Consider the following 13,931-nt stretch of genomic DNA (forward strand, 5'->3'; position numbering starts at 1 on the left):
CTTTTAAACATATGGAGTGCAATAAACGTATTGAGTATTGAGAAAAATGTGAATACTTTAACAAATGCTAAAAGAATTGAACGGACATAATGGATTAATATTCGGAAAAACATCATCTGTGATTAAGTTGCTGCTTTGTATTTATTAGAATGGAATGAGCATAACGTTGAATCCAAAAAAATATTATAAAACTCAAAATTAAAATGTATTTAAATATCATACCCAGGGAGGTTCTATGTTTAAATCTATCTGAGAAACCGTTAATATCACGAATCTTTGATACTTCGCATGCCATGGTTAAAATCTTAGTTTAAAACAGTATTAAAAAACCGGGTTCTACGGAAACTGCTTAAAAAAACGACTTGAGATTGTCCATGATATCAGTCAAAATTGCGTTCCATATCATTGTAGAAAATTTTGGAATCTTTAGCATTTACTTTTACGTTAAATTCAAAATGTTGAAACTATACTTTGAGAATGTGAAGAGGACAGAAGTTTCTTTGATGCCTGAGATCTTGTACTAGGGCCAAACCAAAGTTCAGTTTAGAATAGTTTATGGTTGCCATTTTGTTTTGCGAAAACGACGCTTGCTTTTCTTGCTTTTGTTCGTGAATGAGTGTATTCAAAAGTCAGTTTTGTGAATAAAACCACGGATGTGTATATAAACAATCGCTGACATAAGATGAATTCGACAATATCCGATGATTTATCCCGTGAACATTTATCGTTAGAAGCTGTAAAGTGTATAAGTAGGTTATGTTTTAAATATCGAAGGTTGTCATGTTTCAATTGTTTTTTGGATGACTATGTTACAAAAGTTGTGTTTTTACAGAAAATATATCTTCGAACAGCCAGGCAGTTACGTTACTACACAAGGAACTGTTAGAAATAAATCTCTCGATAATTACGTACATTGAGGAAAGCAAGCAGCGACTTGCAAGGCTACGCATGAGCTTGGCGCATGACGCGAAGAGTTCTCATAGAGTTGTAGAAATATTATCTGATAAATGTAAGTAATTGTCTTTATTAACCCTCATTAGCCTTTCTGGTTGGGTAAAGATTTGAAAATCTTAAAGTTTATCGTAGATACCATTAACTCCGTAAGATAATCATATAACAAGAAACCATAACAGCATTCTAACCATTCTAATTAGATAAACATTGGAAACTGCGACTCTGTGGTTCAGTCCAGCCAAAACTAATTGGCTTTTTATAATGTTACAGAAAATGTCATCACCAGCCACTCCTCATAAGCGTACCAGTCAAGTAAAACTAATGAAGGCATCTCATGAAACCAACAACAATACAAGCAACAAATTCTGTGAACGTCAACAAGCCAGAACATTTATTAGCTGGTACAAACGCATGATAGATAATGAACGGTACAACTTAGCACTGTACCTATCTGACGATGCTATGCTTGAATGGTTCGGACGGACCATTAAAACAAGAAAAAAAGTTACAGCCTTCCTAAAATATGATATGCAATGTTCACGCCATGATTTCACTACAGTTGAAAGTATAAATAAGATTCAAACGAGGCATGAGAGAGTGCAAAGGTTTGTATTAAAAAGTTATTAATTAAAATAGGTGCTTTTGTAAATTTGTCTTTTTTTTAATCTAACCCTGCTTTCTATCTGCCTCTATCCCAAAACTTGATTAAATTAGTGCAAAGAAAATGAAAAAATATTTATCTAATTAGAGCAAGACACATAATAAACAGTAGATAAGTGTTCTTCACTAAAAAGATGGCAGGTTGAAGTCTCAACTTTTTTTCACATGGCTACACTGGGTAGGAATAAAATGATTTTTAAATACACTCAATGTAATTAATTTATATGTAATAAATTTTAGTTACCTCAATAAATGATTATGAAAATTATAAATTGCAGGAAAGATGACTCAGTCCTGGCTAGTCCACTGCACTCCCCTGAAATCATAAGAACAAAAGACAGATGTCACAAAAGGAGGCTGCTCAGGTCCAACTGCAACAGCCCAGAGTGGGCTGAGGGTTGCCAGCCTCAAGATGAAATTAGCATAGACAAGAAACAAAAGACTGACAAAAGTGGGCCTGATGTAGAAAATATTAATGAACTAGATCACAACCCATTGAAAAGATCATTCCCAGAGGATGATTCAGATATAAGCAGCAAAGGCGATGGCTTACGTAAGGTGAAGAGGAAGTGTGTGCCGGTCACACCTCCCAACAACGAAGTTGGACAAGGGGACTGTCTTCCTTCCACAAGTGGAACAGATTCAGACAGGTCACATGATACACTTAACGCCCAGTTGCCAAAATTAGCTGTAGAGTGTAACGGTTACATAGAGTTCACTAGAACAAGGAACAGTCGAAGTACTGATGCAATGAAATATGAAAGGAAGTGTAAAGTACAAATAAGTTACTCAGAAGATCCTTTGAATGTTGGTGAGTATATAATTTGGGCATTACAGTATACAGATGATAGTAAGTGTAGAAGGAACCTGCTGGCTGCTTTTGAAGAGGTTGCTAAAGAGGAGGAACTTAAGAAAGTTTAGAAATAGGAATTATTAATTTTACTGTCGAATTTATTAGAAGCAATATGTTGCCAGTTTTTAAATTGTTTTGAAATAGTTTTACTATTTGTTATTTTATTGTATAAGGGCACTAGGAATAATTTTATTACTGCCATTTCATGTTTTTCTTTCATTGATTGCCTGAAAATTATTCTTATTATCCTTCCAGTGACCAAACTTTATAATTTAAGCACACAAAATGCATGATTCTTATATTGGTAGAGGCTACCTATCCATTTACTTACATAAATATTTATAGAACAAACGAATTTGACAGTAAAATTACCCATTAGATGATTAGATGAAAGCAATTTATACTATTGATAACCATGTGATATAAAGAAGATATTGTATTTTTCTATGTTAAAGCATTTATTTTTATGTATGTTTACAATGTGACCAACTGTACCTCTTGACGATATGAATTTGCAATGATTTTTAATGTTTTACTGCTGTATTCTAACTATAATCCGCGCAGATAGAGAATAGATTTATAAATGGCGGCGGGTACTCATGGTACGATTGGCAAAACAAGTTCTCAAACATCGATTTTTATTGACTTTGTTATAAGTTTATGATTATTTTTATATATTATTAATTAATAATAGTAGAAATAATGACAAAAATATTAATTAAATAAATAAGGAGCAAGGGTACATTAATATCACTAGATTTTTAAATTTGTCTTTATTAATTGTGAATTACATAAATACCACTTCACATACATACACAAAGTTTTATAAACCGCTTGGTCCAGCAGTATCCTGGTCATCTGAACCCATAATTGGTTCAATTCCCTCCATCAATTCATTATTATCCTCCATGGACTGGTCACTTTCACAGTCCTGGTCTTCGTAATCGTCACTTTCATCTTCGCTGTCGCTGTTCATACCAACACTGATAATAAAGTCTTCTATTTCACTCTCCCTACCTACATCGCGATTCCAGTATTCTTCTTCGACTTTTTTTATGTGGTTTATTTGTTTCTTCCAGTCGTCTCGCGTAATTGAAGCTATGGCCTCTTTTGTGAACTCCTCAATTTTATTTTCGTGTTGCTCCACATTTTTATCTGCGACCCGTTGTTTTATTAAATTCCAGACATGTTCTATCGGGTTCAGGTCGCAGTTGTAAGGAGGGAGTCTGAGGACTTCATGGCCATGTTCACGGAGAAGTTCGTCCACCAAATATTTTTTCTCTGGGCGATGCTTTTTTAGCTGCATGAGCAGCTCTGCTTTTGTCCAATCTTCTTCAAATGAGACATTGTGCTCCTGCATCCATATCTTTATGTCCGCTTTGCGGGTTGCAGTCGTTGGCGCTTTATCCACCTGCATACTGTGGTAGGATGCATTATCCATGACGAGAATGGAGTTTTCAGGCAGATTTGGTATTAGTTTTTCTTTTAAATATTTCGTAAAATTATTACCATCCATCTCGTCATGGTAGTCACCTTTTTTTGCTTTAGCTTTAAATAATAATCCTGCACCCTCCACAAACCCATCCTCTGAGCCGGCATGAACCATCACCCACCTTTGTCCGGGACTATCATTTTTGCGAACGCCTTTATCGGTGGATGACTGCCAGCACTTGCTGACAGTATAATGGGCATGGATCCACGACTCATCCATATATACTACTTTCTTTTTTTCCACACCCATGGCATCATTTTGTCGGATGCGGCGTAAATATTTAACTCGCCACGCTTTTATGTTTTCTCGTTCTATGAGCACCATTCGGTTCTGGCGGCATTTTTTAAATTGAAATCCGAGCTTTTCTTTTAAAATCTTTCTTAATGTAGTTTTGGAGCCTTTATAGTTTAAATCAGCTCTTGCTGACGCCAGAATCTTGTTCAGCGTAGGTACCTCCTTTCGAACGTCGTATATTGAGGCAACAATATTTCTAATGGCACAAATATCGAAGCTGCCCATGGGGACACGCGTATTATTTTTGCCTTTTCTGCCCTTATTCGGCGTACGGATCTTGGTGTTGGTTTGTTCTGCAAGTTTTCCTGGAATAAGAGTAAAATATTACTATTACTGTCAGTTATCGTTATAGAGCTGATTTGAATTTAGAACATCGTGTACAAGACTCCATTTGTGACAATCTTGATAAGACTTTTTAAACAAATACATAATTATAAAACAAATAAACTACTGCTTAAAATAATGATTCATCTAATTAAGTACCTAACTTTTATTATTGTTTTTAGATCGATTATTAACCTTATATTATTTTTAAACTGAGTTATTGAATAAATCAATTTTAATAGGTACTTCTTTTTAATTTGATACGAATATGCGCACGCCATTTTCATTCTTTGCATTTAGTAGGTAATTTTGTCTATGAGGTGGGATGAAATTATTATTTTTTCTTGTTTTTAGATCGATTTTAAAAATTAAGATTTTAGATTGATTACATTTTAAAACCGAGCTTTTAAATAGGTGCATTCCCTCGCTATCGCTCAGGATTCTAATTTTTTAGAATCTTAGAATCCTTCGCTTGCTCGGTCAACAAAATTGAGCACGCGATTAAAAAGCAACTTTGCACTCTTGTATAACAAATAACTATATCTATCTATCTTGGTCACGCCCATAAAGCAACTGCGTAAAATAATGTGTAAGTACCATGTAATTACCTTCTTTCTTTATTCTCGATATAGTAGCCGTCGATAAATTAGTCGCCATCGCTGCGCGTGCGGCGCTGTACTTTAATGGATGATAACGCTCCAAGTTCTTCTCGTCGTCAAAGTATTTTATCACGTTGTAAACAATCTGACGTGCATCACTGTGAAGAATCTTGCCACGTTTTCGTGAAGCCATTGTCAATCAATCACAAAATGTCAACGTTCGTAACAAAAACTTAACAAAAATAAATAACAATCAAACGTAACGCAAACAAATAACAATGAAACTCAACAAAAACAACAAAACGGAACGAATTTAACGATAACTCGGAGTGCGTCAAGTAGCGTGCAAAGCGAATCCTGACTGATTATTTTTTTGTAGCGCGTACTACACTGTGTGAGTATAGACAGCGATAAAGAGTGAGCGAGAACGCATGCGAGCGGACGCCATTTTCAGATCTATTCTCTATCTGCGCGGGTTATACCAAAGTTTTACTTTATCCAACTACTAGATAAGGCGAGTGAATATAATATAGATGTGTTTTGTGCGCCGAAAAATCATCCCTCATATGGGGTTTACTACCATGTAGTAACTTTTTATTTCTTTAAAATCTTAGAATCTTGTAACCTTCGATTTTAGATTTAAAATCCTAGTTTTATACTTAGGTATCAAATTATGTAACTTTTCGTTATTACTTTTCATTTCTTGAATATTCTGTTTGCAAAAAATATATTTCTTCTTAACTTTGTAAAGCCAGAAAACCTTCAGTTTCGATTGAGAATGAATTTGTGATTTAAGGTTCAGTTTCGTGCCACTTCATCAATCGTGTGACAAAAGTCAGAATATGAATGTGCGCGTCTATGCATGCAGACGCGCGCCATCGGTCAGTGGGTCAGTCACCTCTGAAATAACGCCATACATAAATTCCCATATTCTGTCGCATTACGCGTGGCATGATATTGAACCTTAGACTTGATACACACCATTTTCTTTATTGAATTTAGCAAACATTTCGCCCAGACTCTACTAAAAGAAGAGCGGATTTTTTGTTCCAGAAATTCCATTGGTAGTGTAAAACCGCTATACTCCATTCCGCTTTGGTGGAGTCTGGGTCTTTATGTAGTTTTAATTCTAACAAAATGGTCTTTATCGACTTCTACTAAAAGTCACAATAATTATTCTGTTTAAGTCTTAATTGACGGTTTTATTGCCTTAATACGATCTCTGTCTATTCCACTATTCTTTTACCACCGACTTGTAGCTTGTATTCATTAGGAATAGTTATTAATTATAATTACGAAAATTAGCTTAGTTGTAGAACTAATTCTTAAATTGTGACTTGCATGTTGTTCCATTTACGAAAATCGAAAAAAAATATATTTCTGTCGGCCGCCTTTTTACAAAATGTCTGTCGGTTGTGAATTTGTAACGTGACCCAGTAAAACTATACTGATAGTGACGCAAAATTGGATTACTTAATTCACTCTATGGTACCTAGTTTGTCATGAAGTCAATTACACTCACAAAATGTTTTAATTAGCTTGACCAATCATGGTAATTAGGTTAATATTCGCGTATGGATAGTACAGGAGTTGCAAACAACTGCTATTTCTTTATTTTATGTTTTGGCTTAAGGAATTGGGCAAATGGATTGTAAATGAGATTGCCAATTGTATGTTGTTAGTTTTAACTACTTTAAGTTTTATGTTGTTAACTCATTACTTGTGAAGTAATGGCGATGGGAATTATTTTTGTTTTGATTATGCTAGAGATGTATAAGGTAAATAAAACTTGTTTAGAAATACTACTGAGTTTTAATTAATTAAAATATTTTCGCTAATTGGGGTTGCATGTGACAATCTAATCTCTGAACCCATCTTTTATGGCTGTTGAAAAAACAAAGAAACACAATTGTGTGACATAACTTGAGTTGTCAATTAGAATCACTTAATTGGGCTGCATGCATAAAGAAATCCTTTTCCCGTTAATTGGCTAAGAACAAAGGCTTGCATTTTGCAAGAATTTAATGCTGATTTTTTATACCTACGGTTCAGTGTCGCTATCTTTTTATCGTTATAAAATAGTGTAGCGATTTTGATTTTTGTAAGAAAAGACAAAACGTACAATCGTATAAAAGTATCAGCGAGGTACATATCCAATAGAATTCTAAGATTGGTATTCAGGGCGCTTAAAAATTCAAAGATACAATTAATTGATCTCTGAGGAAAGTAAAACACGGTCGGTCAGACAAAGTATTGAAAACCAATTGGAAAAAAATATATATGATTTTTACACACGATAACAAACTTGCGCAATTTCACTTATGCGATCCGCTCGCAAAGCGCGGCGCGCCCATGGTCTTCCTGCGCTCCGACGCGCTTCAAGCGGTGTGCGCTGGGCCATAGGGGACATGAAAGTACAGCGCCTTTTATGCGACGATTAATTTTCGTATCGGAAAAAGTCCGTCAGTCAAACTGACAAAAGGGTTTTTTTCACACGTTAAAAAAATACAAGGTATTTTTAGGGAGGCAAATCGTAAAACAAGTTAAACACAAATTATTGCTGTTTTACCTCACATCCACAGCAGTAGCAACGACATTTAAAGGTAGTTGTAGAAAGTGTAAGCAATAAAACAAAAGTAATAAAAAAGGAAAAATCTATACAATTTATTCCTCAACTATATAAAAGACAAATACGAAAACATTACATTACTAATATTACACATAAATACGTACATAACTGGACGACAGAATTCAAAATATACTTCATTAATCATTTAATATTTAAATTTTTATAGGAAGCCTACTCTTATTAAATCAATAATAAATTGGGAACTGGGATTCAATTTCAAAAATTGAGCAAAATAAATAACTATTACACCTGTCAGATCTAAATACATCTTTCTGGCACCAACATGGCTTTTACTAACTAGCTATTAATAATACCAATATCCATATTAACAATACTTGTGATTTAAGAAATCTTATCTAAAATAATTACTAGTCGAGTATGAATAATTATGGCTAAACCTGAAATTGCACATAAATTGCGGAGTTTTATCGAGCCCTTACATCATAGAGTATAATAGTAGAAAATTAAAAATACCAAATGCATTTTTGGAACTATGACAGTAGAAAGGCATATTGTAGTAACATGTAAATACAATAACTTACATAAATGCACTTATGGAGTGACTGTGCTTTAATAAGAACATGATATTGATTAATACCACAAAAAAAATTCCACAGGTTTAAGAAAAAATACCCAACTGGAAAAATTATAAATCAAGTTTAAGAAAACTTTTGAAGGTGTGAAACCTCACTGAAAAGTTACACAAATAATAATAATTTCCTTTCAGACCTTTCATAATTTTACTGTATACATAGGCAACAATATGGCAAGTTATTTTCAGGACTCATGTTACCTGCATACCTTTTTTAATTAAACAAAAAGGATTAACACCAAAAAAATAATGCATCAATGCAATCATATCAAAGTAACATATTTTTATGTTATCATTCACTTCAATGTGTGCGTTCGCGCAGCGGAATGTTGTTGAATTTAAAGATTTTAATTATGCAGATAATTAGTGTAAGACGTCCTATAATTGTGTATGGTAAATAAAAATTTGTGTATGCAGCCATTGTGGAGAAATTCACCAAAAACAGATTCCGCTGGGCGAACGTTGGCGAACGTTGTCCTGGCGGAACTTTTTTTAATCCATAGACTTTAGAAGAAAAGAGATGTGTCCGAAAATTAGTGTGTATTTGTGTATAATTGATTATGTATGAATGAAATCAGTGCATGCATAAACTTCGGAGAAATTCAAGTTTCCGCTACGCGAACGTTTGGCCATTAGCTAGTTTTCATATAAAGCGCTTACATAGAGAGCTGTAGATTTTTACATACGTTGTTTTTAATTTGTTTATATTTGTTTAAAAAACAGATTCAGAAAAAGTCGTAGAGTTTAAAAGATAAAAATATAAACGTAAAATACACTTATTAGGTCTTAGTTCTTAAAGTATGCAGTTTGGGGTCTAGATTTTCACGTTTACACAAACCTTGTAAGTGTCTCCAACATGTTGCCAAGTATCAATGATGTTCCGTTAGTAATTAAAAAGTTATAGGATATTTTACCATGAACAGATCACTGTTTACAAAGCAGTCTAATATCACGACGTTCTAAAGGAATTGCATGGTAAAATGTATGCCAATAATTAGTTTAATCGTTCAACTATTCACTTGCAAAATTTCATGTCATTAAATTCAGTAATTAAAGAAAGACAATTAAAATATCGAAACCCTACATAATCCGACCAAGTTCGGATAGCTACAAAAAAGCGGCCGTGCCATATGTCTAAGCAACGTTCTTAACTTGGAAGGTTAGTATATTTATTAAAATGGTACAGTTGCGTAAACAAGCGTTAGGAAAAAATAAAACAATTGCATTTCTTGAATGAAAAATATTTTTTTAATAATAATGCCACTATCTACGACATTTTAGTTAAAATACATAACGTTTATTAACGTTATTTTTAATCACGTAGTCAAGTAATTTATGTAAGTAATAATAATAAAAATATTTTTGTACACGGATATTTAAATAGAAAAGTACTTGTTAATTGAAGATTTATTTTTATCGTAGATAGTGGCATTATTATTAAAAAATATTTTTCAATCACGAAATACAATTGTTTTATTTTTTCTAACGCTTGTGTACGCAACTGTACCATATTAATAAATACTAACCTACCAAGTTAAGAACGTTGCTTAGACATATGGCACGGCCGCTTTTTTGTAGCAATCCGAACTTGGTCGGATTATGTAGGGTTTCGATATTTTAATTGTCTTTCTTTAATTACTGAATTTAATGACATGAAATTTTGCAAGTGAATAGTTGAATGATTAAACTAATTATTGGCATACATTTTACCATGCAATTCCTTTAGAACGTCGTGATATTCGACTGCTTTGTAAACAGTGATCTGTTCATGGTAAAATATCCTATAACTTTTTAATTACTAACGGAACATCATTGATACTTGGCAACATGTTGGAGACACTTACAAGGTTTGTGTAAACGTGAAAATCTAGACCCCAAACTGCATACTTTAAGAACTAAGACCTAATAAGTGTATTTTACGTTTACATTTTTATCTTTTAAACTCTACGACTTTTTCTGAATCTGTTTTTTAAACAAATATAAACAAATTCAAAACAACGTATGTAAAAATCTACAGCTCTCTATGTAAGCGCTTTATATGAAAACTAGCTAATGGCCAAACGTTCGCGTAGCGGAAACTTGAATTTCTCCGAAGTTTATGCATGCACTGATTTCATTCATACATAATTAATTATACACAAATACACACTAATTTTCGGACACATCTCTTTTCTTCTAAAGTCTATGGATTAAAAAAAGTTCCGCCAGGACAACGTTCGCCAACGTTCGCCCAGCGGAATCTGTTTTTGGTGAATTTCTCCACAATGGCTGCATACACAAATTTTTATTTACCATACACAATTATAGGACGTCTTACACTAATTATCTGCATAATTAAAATCTTTAAATTCAACAACATTCCGCTGCGCGAACGCACACCACTTCAATACATACATACATTATGTACTTTTATTACATAAATATATAAAAGGGAGTGAACATAATTTCTTATCAGTTTGGAAATATGTAACAGTTCAATTTCATACATTGGTATGTACATTAGTTAAGCTTATAGCCTTTCTACCATCAGCCTCATTCTTTGTCCTCTACATGGTAATTGTAATTATCACACCATCAGGCCACCAATTACAAACTAATCATAAAACTAAACTTATTATAACTGAGGATCAAAGTCATTGCCATCATTCAGGGCATTTGTGTCCTCAATCTCTTCCTTAGCATCATTCTCTAATACTGGTTCATTGATAGGGTTGTGGGCACTCAGAGCTGGACTCATCTTGGGTGGCTGGGCAGCCGGAGTCACCTTAGGGGACGCTGAAGAATTTGATGCACTCTTTGTTGTCAAAGCCATCTTCAGCTTCTCAATCTCTTTCTCTAAATCCTCTATCTTCTGCTTCCTCTCAGCTAACTGAGTTGTCAAGGTATCTTTCTCTAACCTTAATGTTTCTACTATGGCAGTCTTACTCACTTGCAAGTTCTTCAGTGACTGTAACTCTGTCTTACACAGCTCCACATCCACCTTCGTGTGATTCACCTGGCCCTCAGACTTCGACAGCTTACTCTTAAATTCTTCGACGTCGTCAACTAATTTAGATTTTTGTTTATCTAATTCGTTCACTTTGATCACATATCCGTCGCGCTGTTCAAGTAAAGTTAAAGATTCTTCCATGCAAGAAGTTTGCTGCTTGGAGCATTCCTGAAGTTGTGTACTTATCTCCGAAACTCTGTTTCGCAATTCAGTCTCCGCACTCCAACTATTAAATAGTGAAAGTAACAATAAAATACACACAGCAAATACGATGTACATAGGCCAACGACGCATGTTTTCTATGCCCATGTTACTTCAGCAATATTGAATGGGGTTTAAGTGAACGGAACGAAATTAAATAAGTTATACAGTTAATTTAACAATTTTTATATTCTTTTGTACAACAAATTAATATAAATTTGACTTTGACACTGACAGCACCTCGCTCGCTCACAGATTTTTTTGACGGTGTCATGTTTTTTCGAAGTTCAGTTTGCAAAACGAGTTTTAGCTAAAAAGTTTCTAAACGCGCTTATGATAATTTTAGAGAGAAATAAGGGATAACTAATAAAAATATTACTATGAAATACGTTTATGATGTTCTACGTGTAAAGTTGCATATCAGTCTGTTATAAATCTCATCTAGGAAGCTTCTCCTTCCTGCATTTGCATACTATTAAATGCTACATGAAAACTAAAGAAAGACTTTGATGACTTCCATACTGCGATGACAAAACAGATTTCAGGCTATCAGCTGTAGCAATAAACTGGGATGAAAATCAGTTTTTATCAAGATTTGGTTTTTCAATTTGTACAGAAATAGCGCAAAAAATATTTTCATATATCTGTGTACTGGCAATTTGGTCACGTGACCAGCTCTTGTTGTCCATAGACAGCAATCCTTCATCGACTTCTTTGGTTTATAGCCACGAGGTTTTTAGAATTATTTCAATTTATTAGTGAAATAATAAAAAGATACTTCATCTTATTCGAACAAAATGCCACCCAGTAATCCTTTGCCACCTAAAGAAAATGCGCTTTTCAAAAGAATTTTGGTAAGTTAGATTGTAAACATACAATTCGGTTTGGTGCTGCTTGTCATTCTTAGCGATTATCTTCAATTTATAAAATAATGCAAGTCGCAAATGGAGTATTAAAATACTCTTTCTTAATCCTAAGACTCAAGTGAAAACATTTACGCCTCCTATGAAGTGCTGTCTGTCATATTAACATTAATATTTTCAAGTACAAATTGTTCTAGGCTAGCACCCTTTTGGCTGCATCTAATAATAGAGGTTAAACACTCAATGATAAGTGAATTTGTTATCTTACAGCGCTGTTACGAACATAAACAATATAAAAATGGGTTGAAATTTGCCAAGCAGATACTGTCAAACCCTAAGTTTGCAGAGCATGGAGGTAAGTTTTTAATACAATAATAAAAATCAAAGTAAACATAAAATAAACCAATAGTGATACAAAACCCATTTTTTTAAAGAGAAAATAAATTTTTAAGGCTCAGTTGTGTATCTATTGACAATTTCCTTAACATCACAGTAGAATTCTTTGCTACATTTATGGATTTGTAAAATTGTTTTCAAAACATCATGTATCAATGTTTAGAGAAGCATTCCTTGAGATACTGCATTCATTCATAATTTTTATTACTATACTGTATTTGTATGAATGAGGATTATTTGTATTTTTTTTCTGAGAGCATATTACTTATTGGAAATTATAATTTTTCAGAAACACTGGCTATGAAAGGATTGACTTTAAATTGCCTGGGTCGCAAAGATGAAGCTTATGAGTATGTGCGCCGAGGGCTCCGCAATGACCTTAAGTCTCCTGTGTGCTGGCACGTCTATGGTCTGCTCCAACGTTCAGACAAGAAGTATGATGAGGCCATCAAATGTTACCGTAATGCTCTCAAGTGGGAGAAGGAAAACATTCAGATCCTACGAGATTTGTCTCTGTTACAAATTCAGATGCGTGATTTGGAAGGTTACAAAGTGAGTTATTTGGTATTTTGTTGTAATATTATAATGCATCATCAGTTAACCACATATTAGTAAAAATGGGAATGGAAATAATATTGAAACCTATCCTTTTGATAAGGAAATATCGGTTGTTGGATAAAATATTGCAATTTTGACAGTAAATATACCAAACTCTGTATCGCACAAGCATATTGCAGTATTAACACTACTTGCTAATCCTGAAAAATGTGGTTTGTGAATATTTTTCAAATATCCTTATTTTTAAATTGGAATATATGCACTGTTCAATGGTATGGTGCATATCTCGAAAATGTTATATTCTGATGTCACATTAGCAGTCATCATTATGTCAGAGCAATTGTTATTGTTTTGTTGTTTGAGAGTATGCAAGTGGTGTACTATTTATTTGGCCAATTGTTTACAAAATATGTCCTCATAATGCTATGATAAGTCTGCCACTTGATTTAAAAATTGTATTTCAATAATTGTCAGGACTAACTAGATAATTTGTAAATTAAATAAATATTTTTATAAGTGTAAAAATG

The 13,931-nt window shown here is 33.6% G+C and overlaps 4 protein-coding genes across 5 annotated transcripts in view; 2 read left to right on the top strand and 2 right to left on the bottom strand.

Moving 5' to 3' along the window:
- Positions 1–497: 497 nt before the first annotated feature.
- On the top strand, positions 498–6,978 carry LOC110376324 (uncharacterized). The gene is made up of 4 exons (XM_021334762.3): positions 498–749; positions 833–1,009; positions 1,225–1,559; positions 1,893–6,978. The coding sequence occupies exons 3-4, from the start codon at positions 1,228–1,230 to the stop codon at positions 2,533–2,535; spliced, it is 975 nt and encodes a 324-aa protein (XP_021190437.3). The 5' UTR covers positions 498–749; positions 833–1,009; positions 1,225–1,227; the 3' UTR covers positions 2,536–6,978.
- Positions 3,226–5,369, bottom strand: LOC126055910 (uncharacterized). The gene is made up of 2 exons (XM_049846790.2): positions 5,186–5,369; positions 3,226–4,558 (listed from the first exon to the last, which is right to left on the bottom strand). Exons 1-2 carry the CDS (start codon positions 5,367–5,369, stop codon positions 3,291–3,293), a joined length of 1,452 nt encoding a protein of 483 aa, XP_049702747.1. The 3' UTR covers positions 3,226–3,290.
- Positions 6,979–10,781: 3,803 nt separating the features above from the next.
- Positions 10,782–11,838, bottom strand: LOC110376333 (uncharacterized). Its single transcript, XM_021334775.3, has one exon. It carries the CDS (start codon positions 11,693–11,695, stop codon positions 11,012–11,014), a length of 684 nt encoding a protein of 227 aa, XP_021190450.3. The 5' UTR covers positions 11,696–11,838; the 3' UTR covers positions 10,782–11,011.
- A 422-nt stretch (positions 11,839–12,260) lies between these two features.
- Positions 12,261–13,931, top strand: part of LOC110376339 (N-alpha-acetyltransferase 15, NatA auxiliary subunit) — a 75,616-nt gene continuing 73,945 nt past the window's right edge. For both annotated transcript variants that reach the window (XM_021334783.3, XM_049841298.2), the window contains exons 1-3: positions 12,261–12,441; positions 12,721–12,805; positions 13,136–13,398. In XM_021334783.3, the coding sequence (XP_021190458.1) occupies positions 12,385–12,441; positions 12,721–12,805; positions 13,136–13,398 (405 nt within the window). In that variant the 5' untranslated portion in view covers positions 12,261–12,384. The remainder of the gene's footprint in view (positions 12,442–12,720; positions 12,806–13,135; positions 13,399–13,931) is intronic.

The sequence above is a fragment of the Helicoverpa armigera genome, chromosome 19 (genome assembly GCF_030705265.1).
Source record: "Helicoverpa armigera isolate CAAS_96S chromosome 19, ASM3070526v1, whole genome shotgun sequence".
Classification (NCBI taxonomy): Eukaryota; Metazoa; Arthropoda; class Insecta; order Lepidoptera; family Noctuidae; genus Helicoverpa; species Helicoverpa armigera.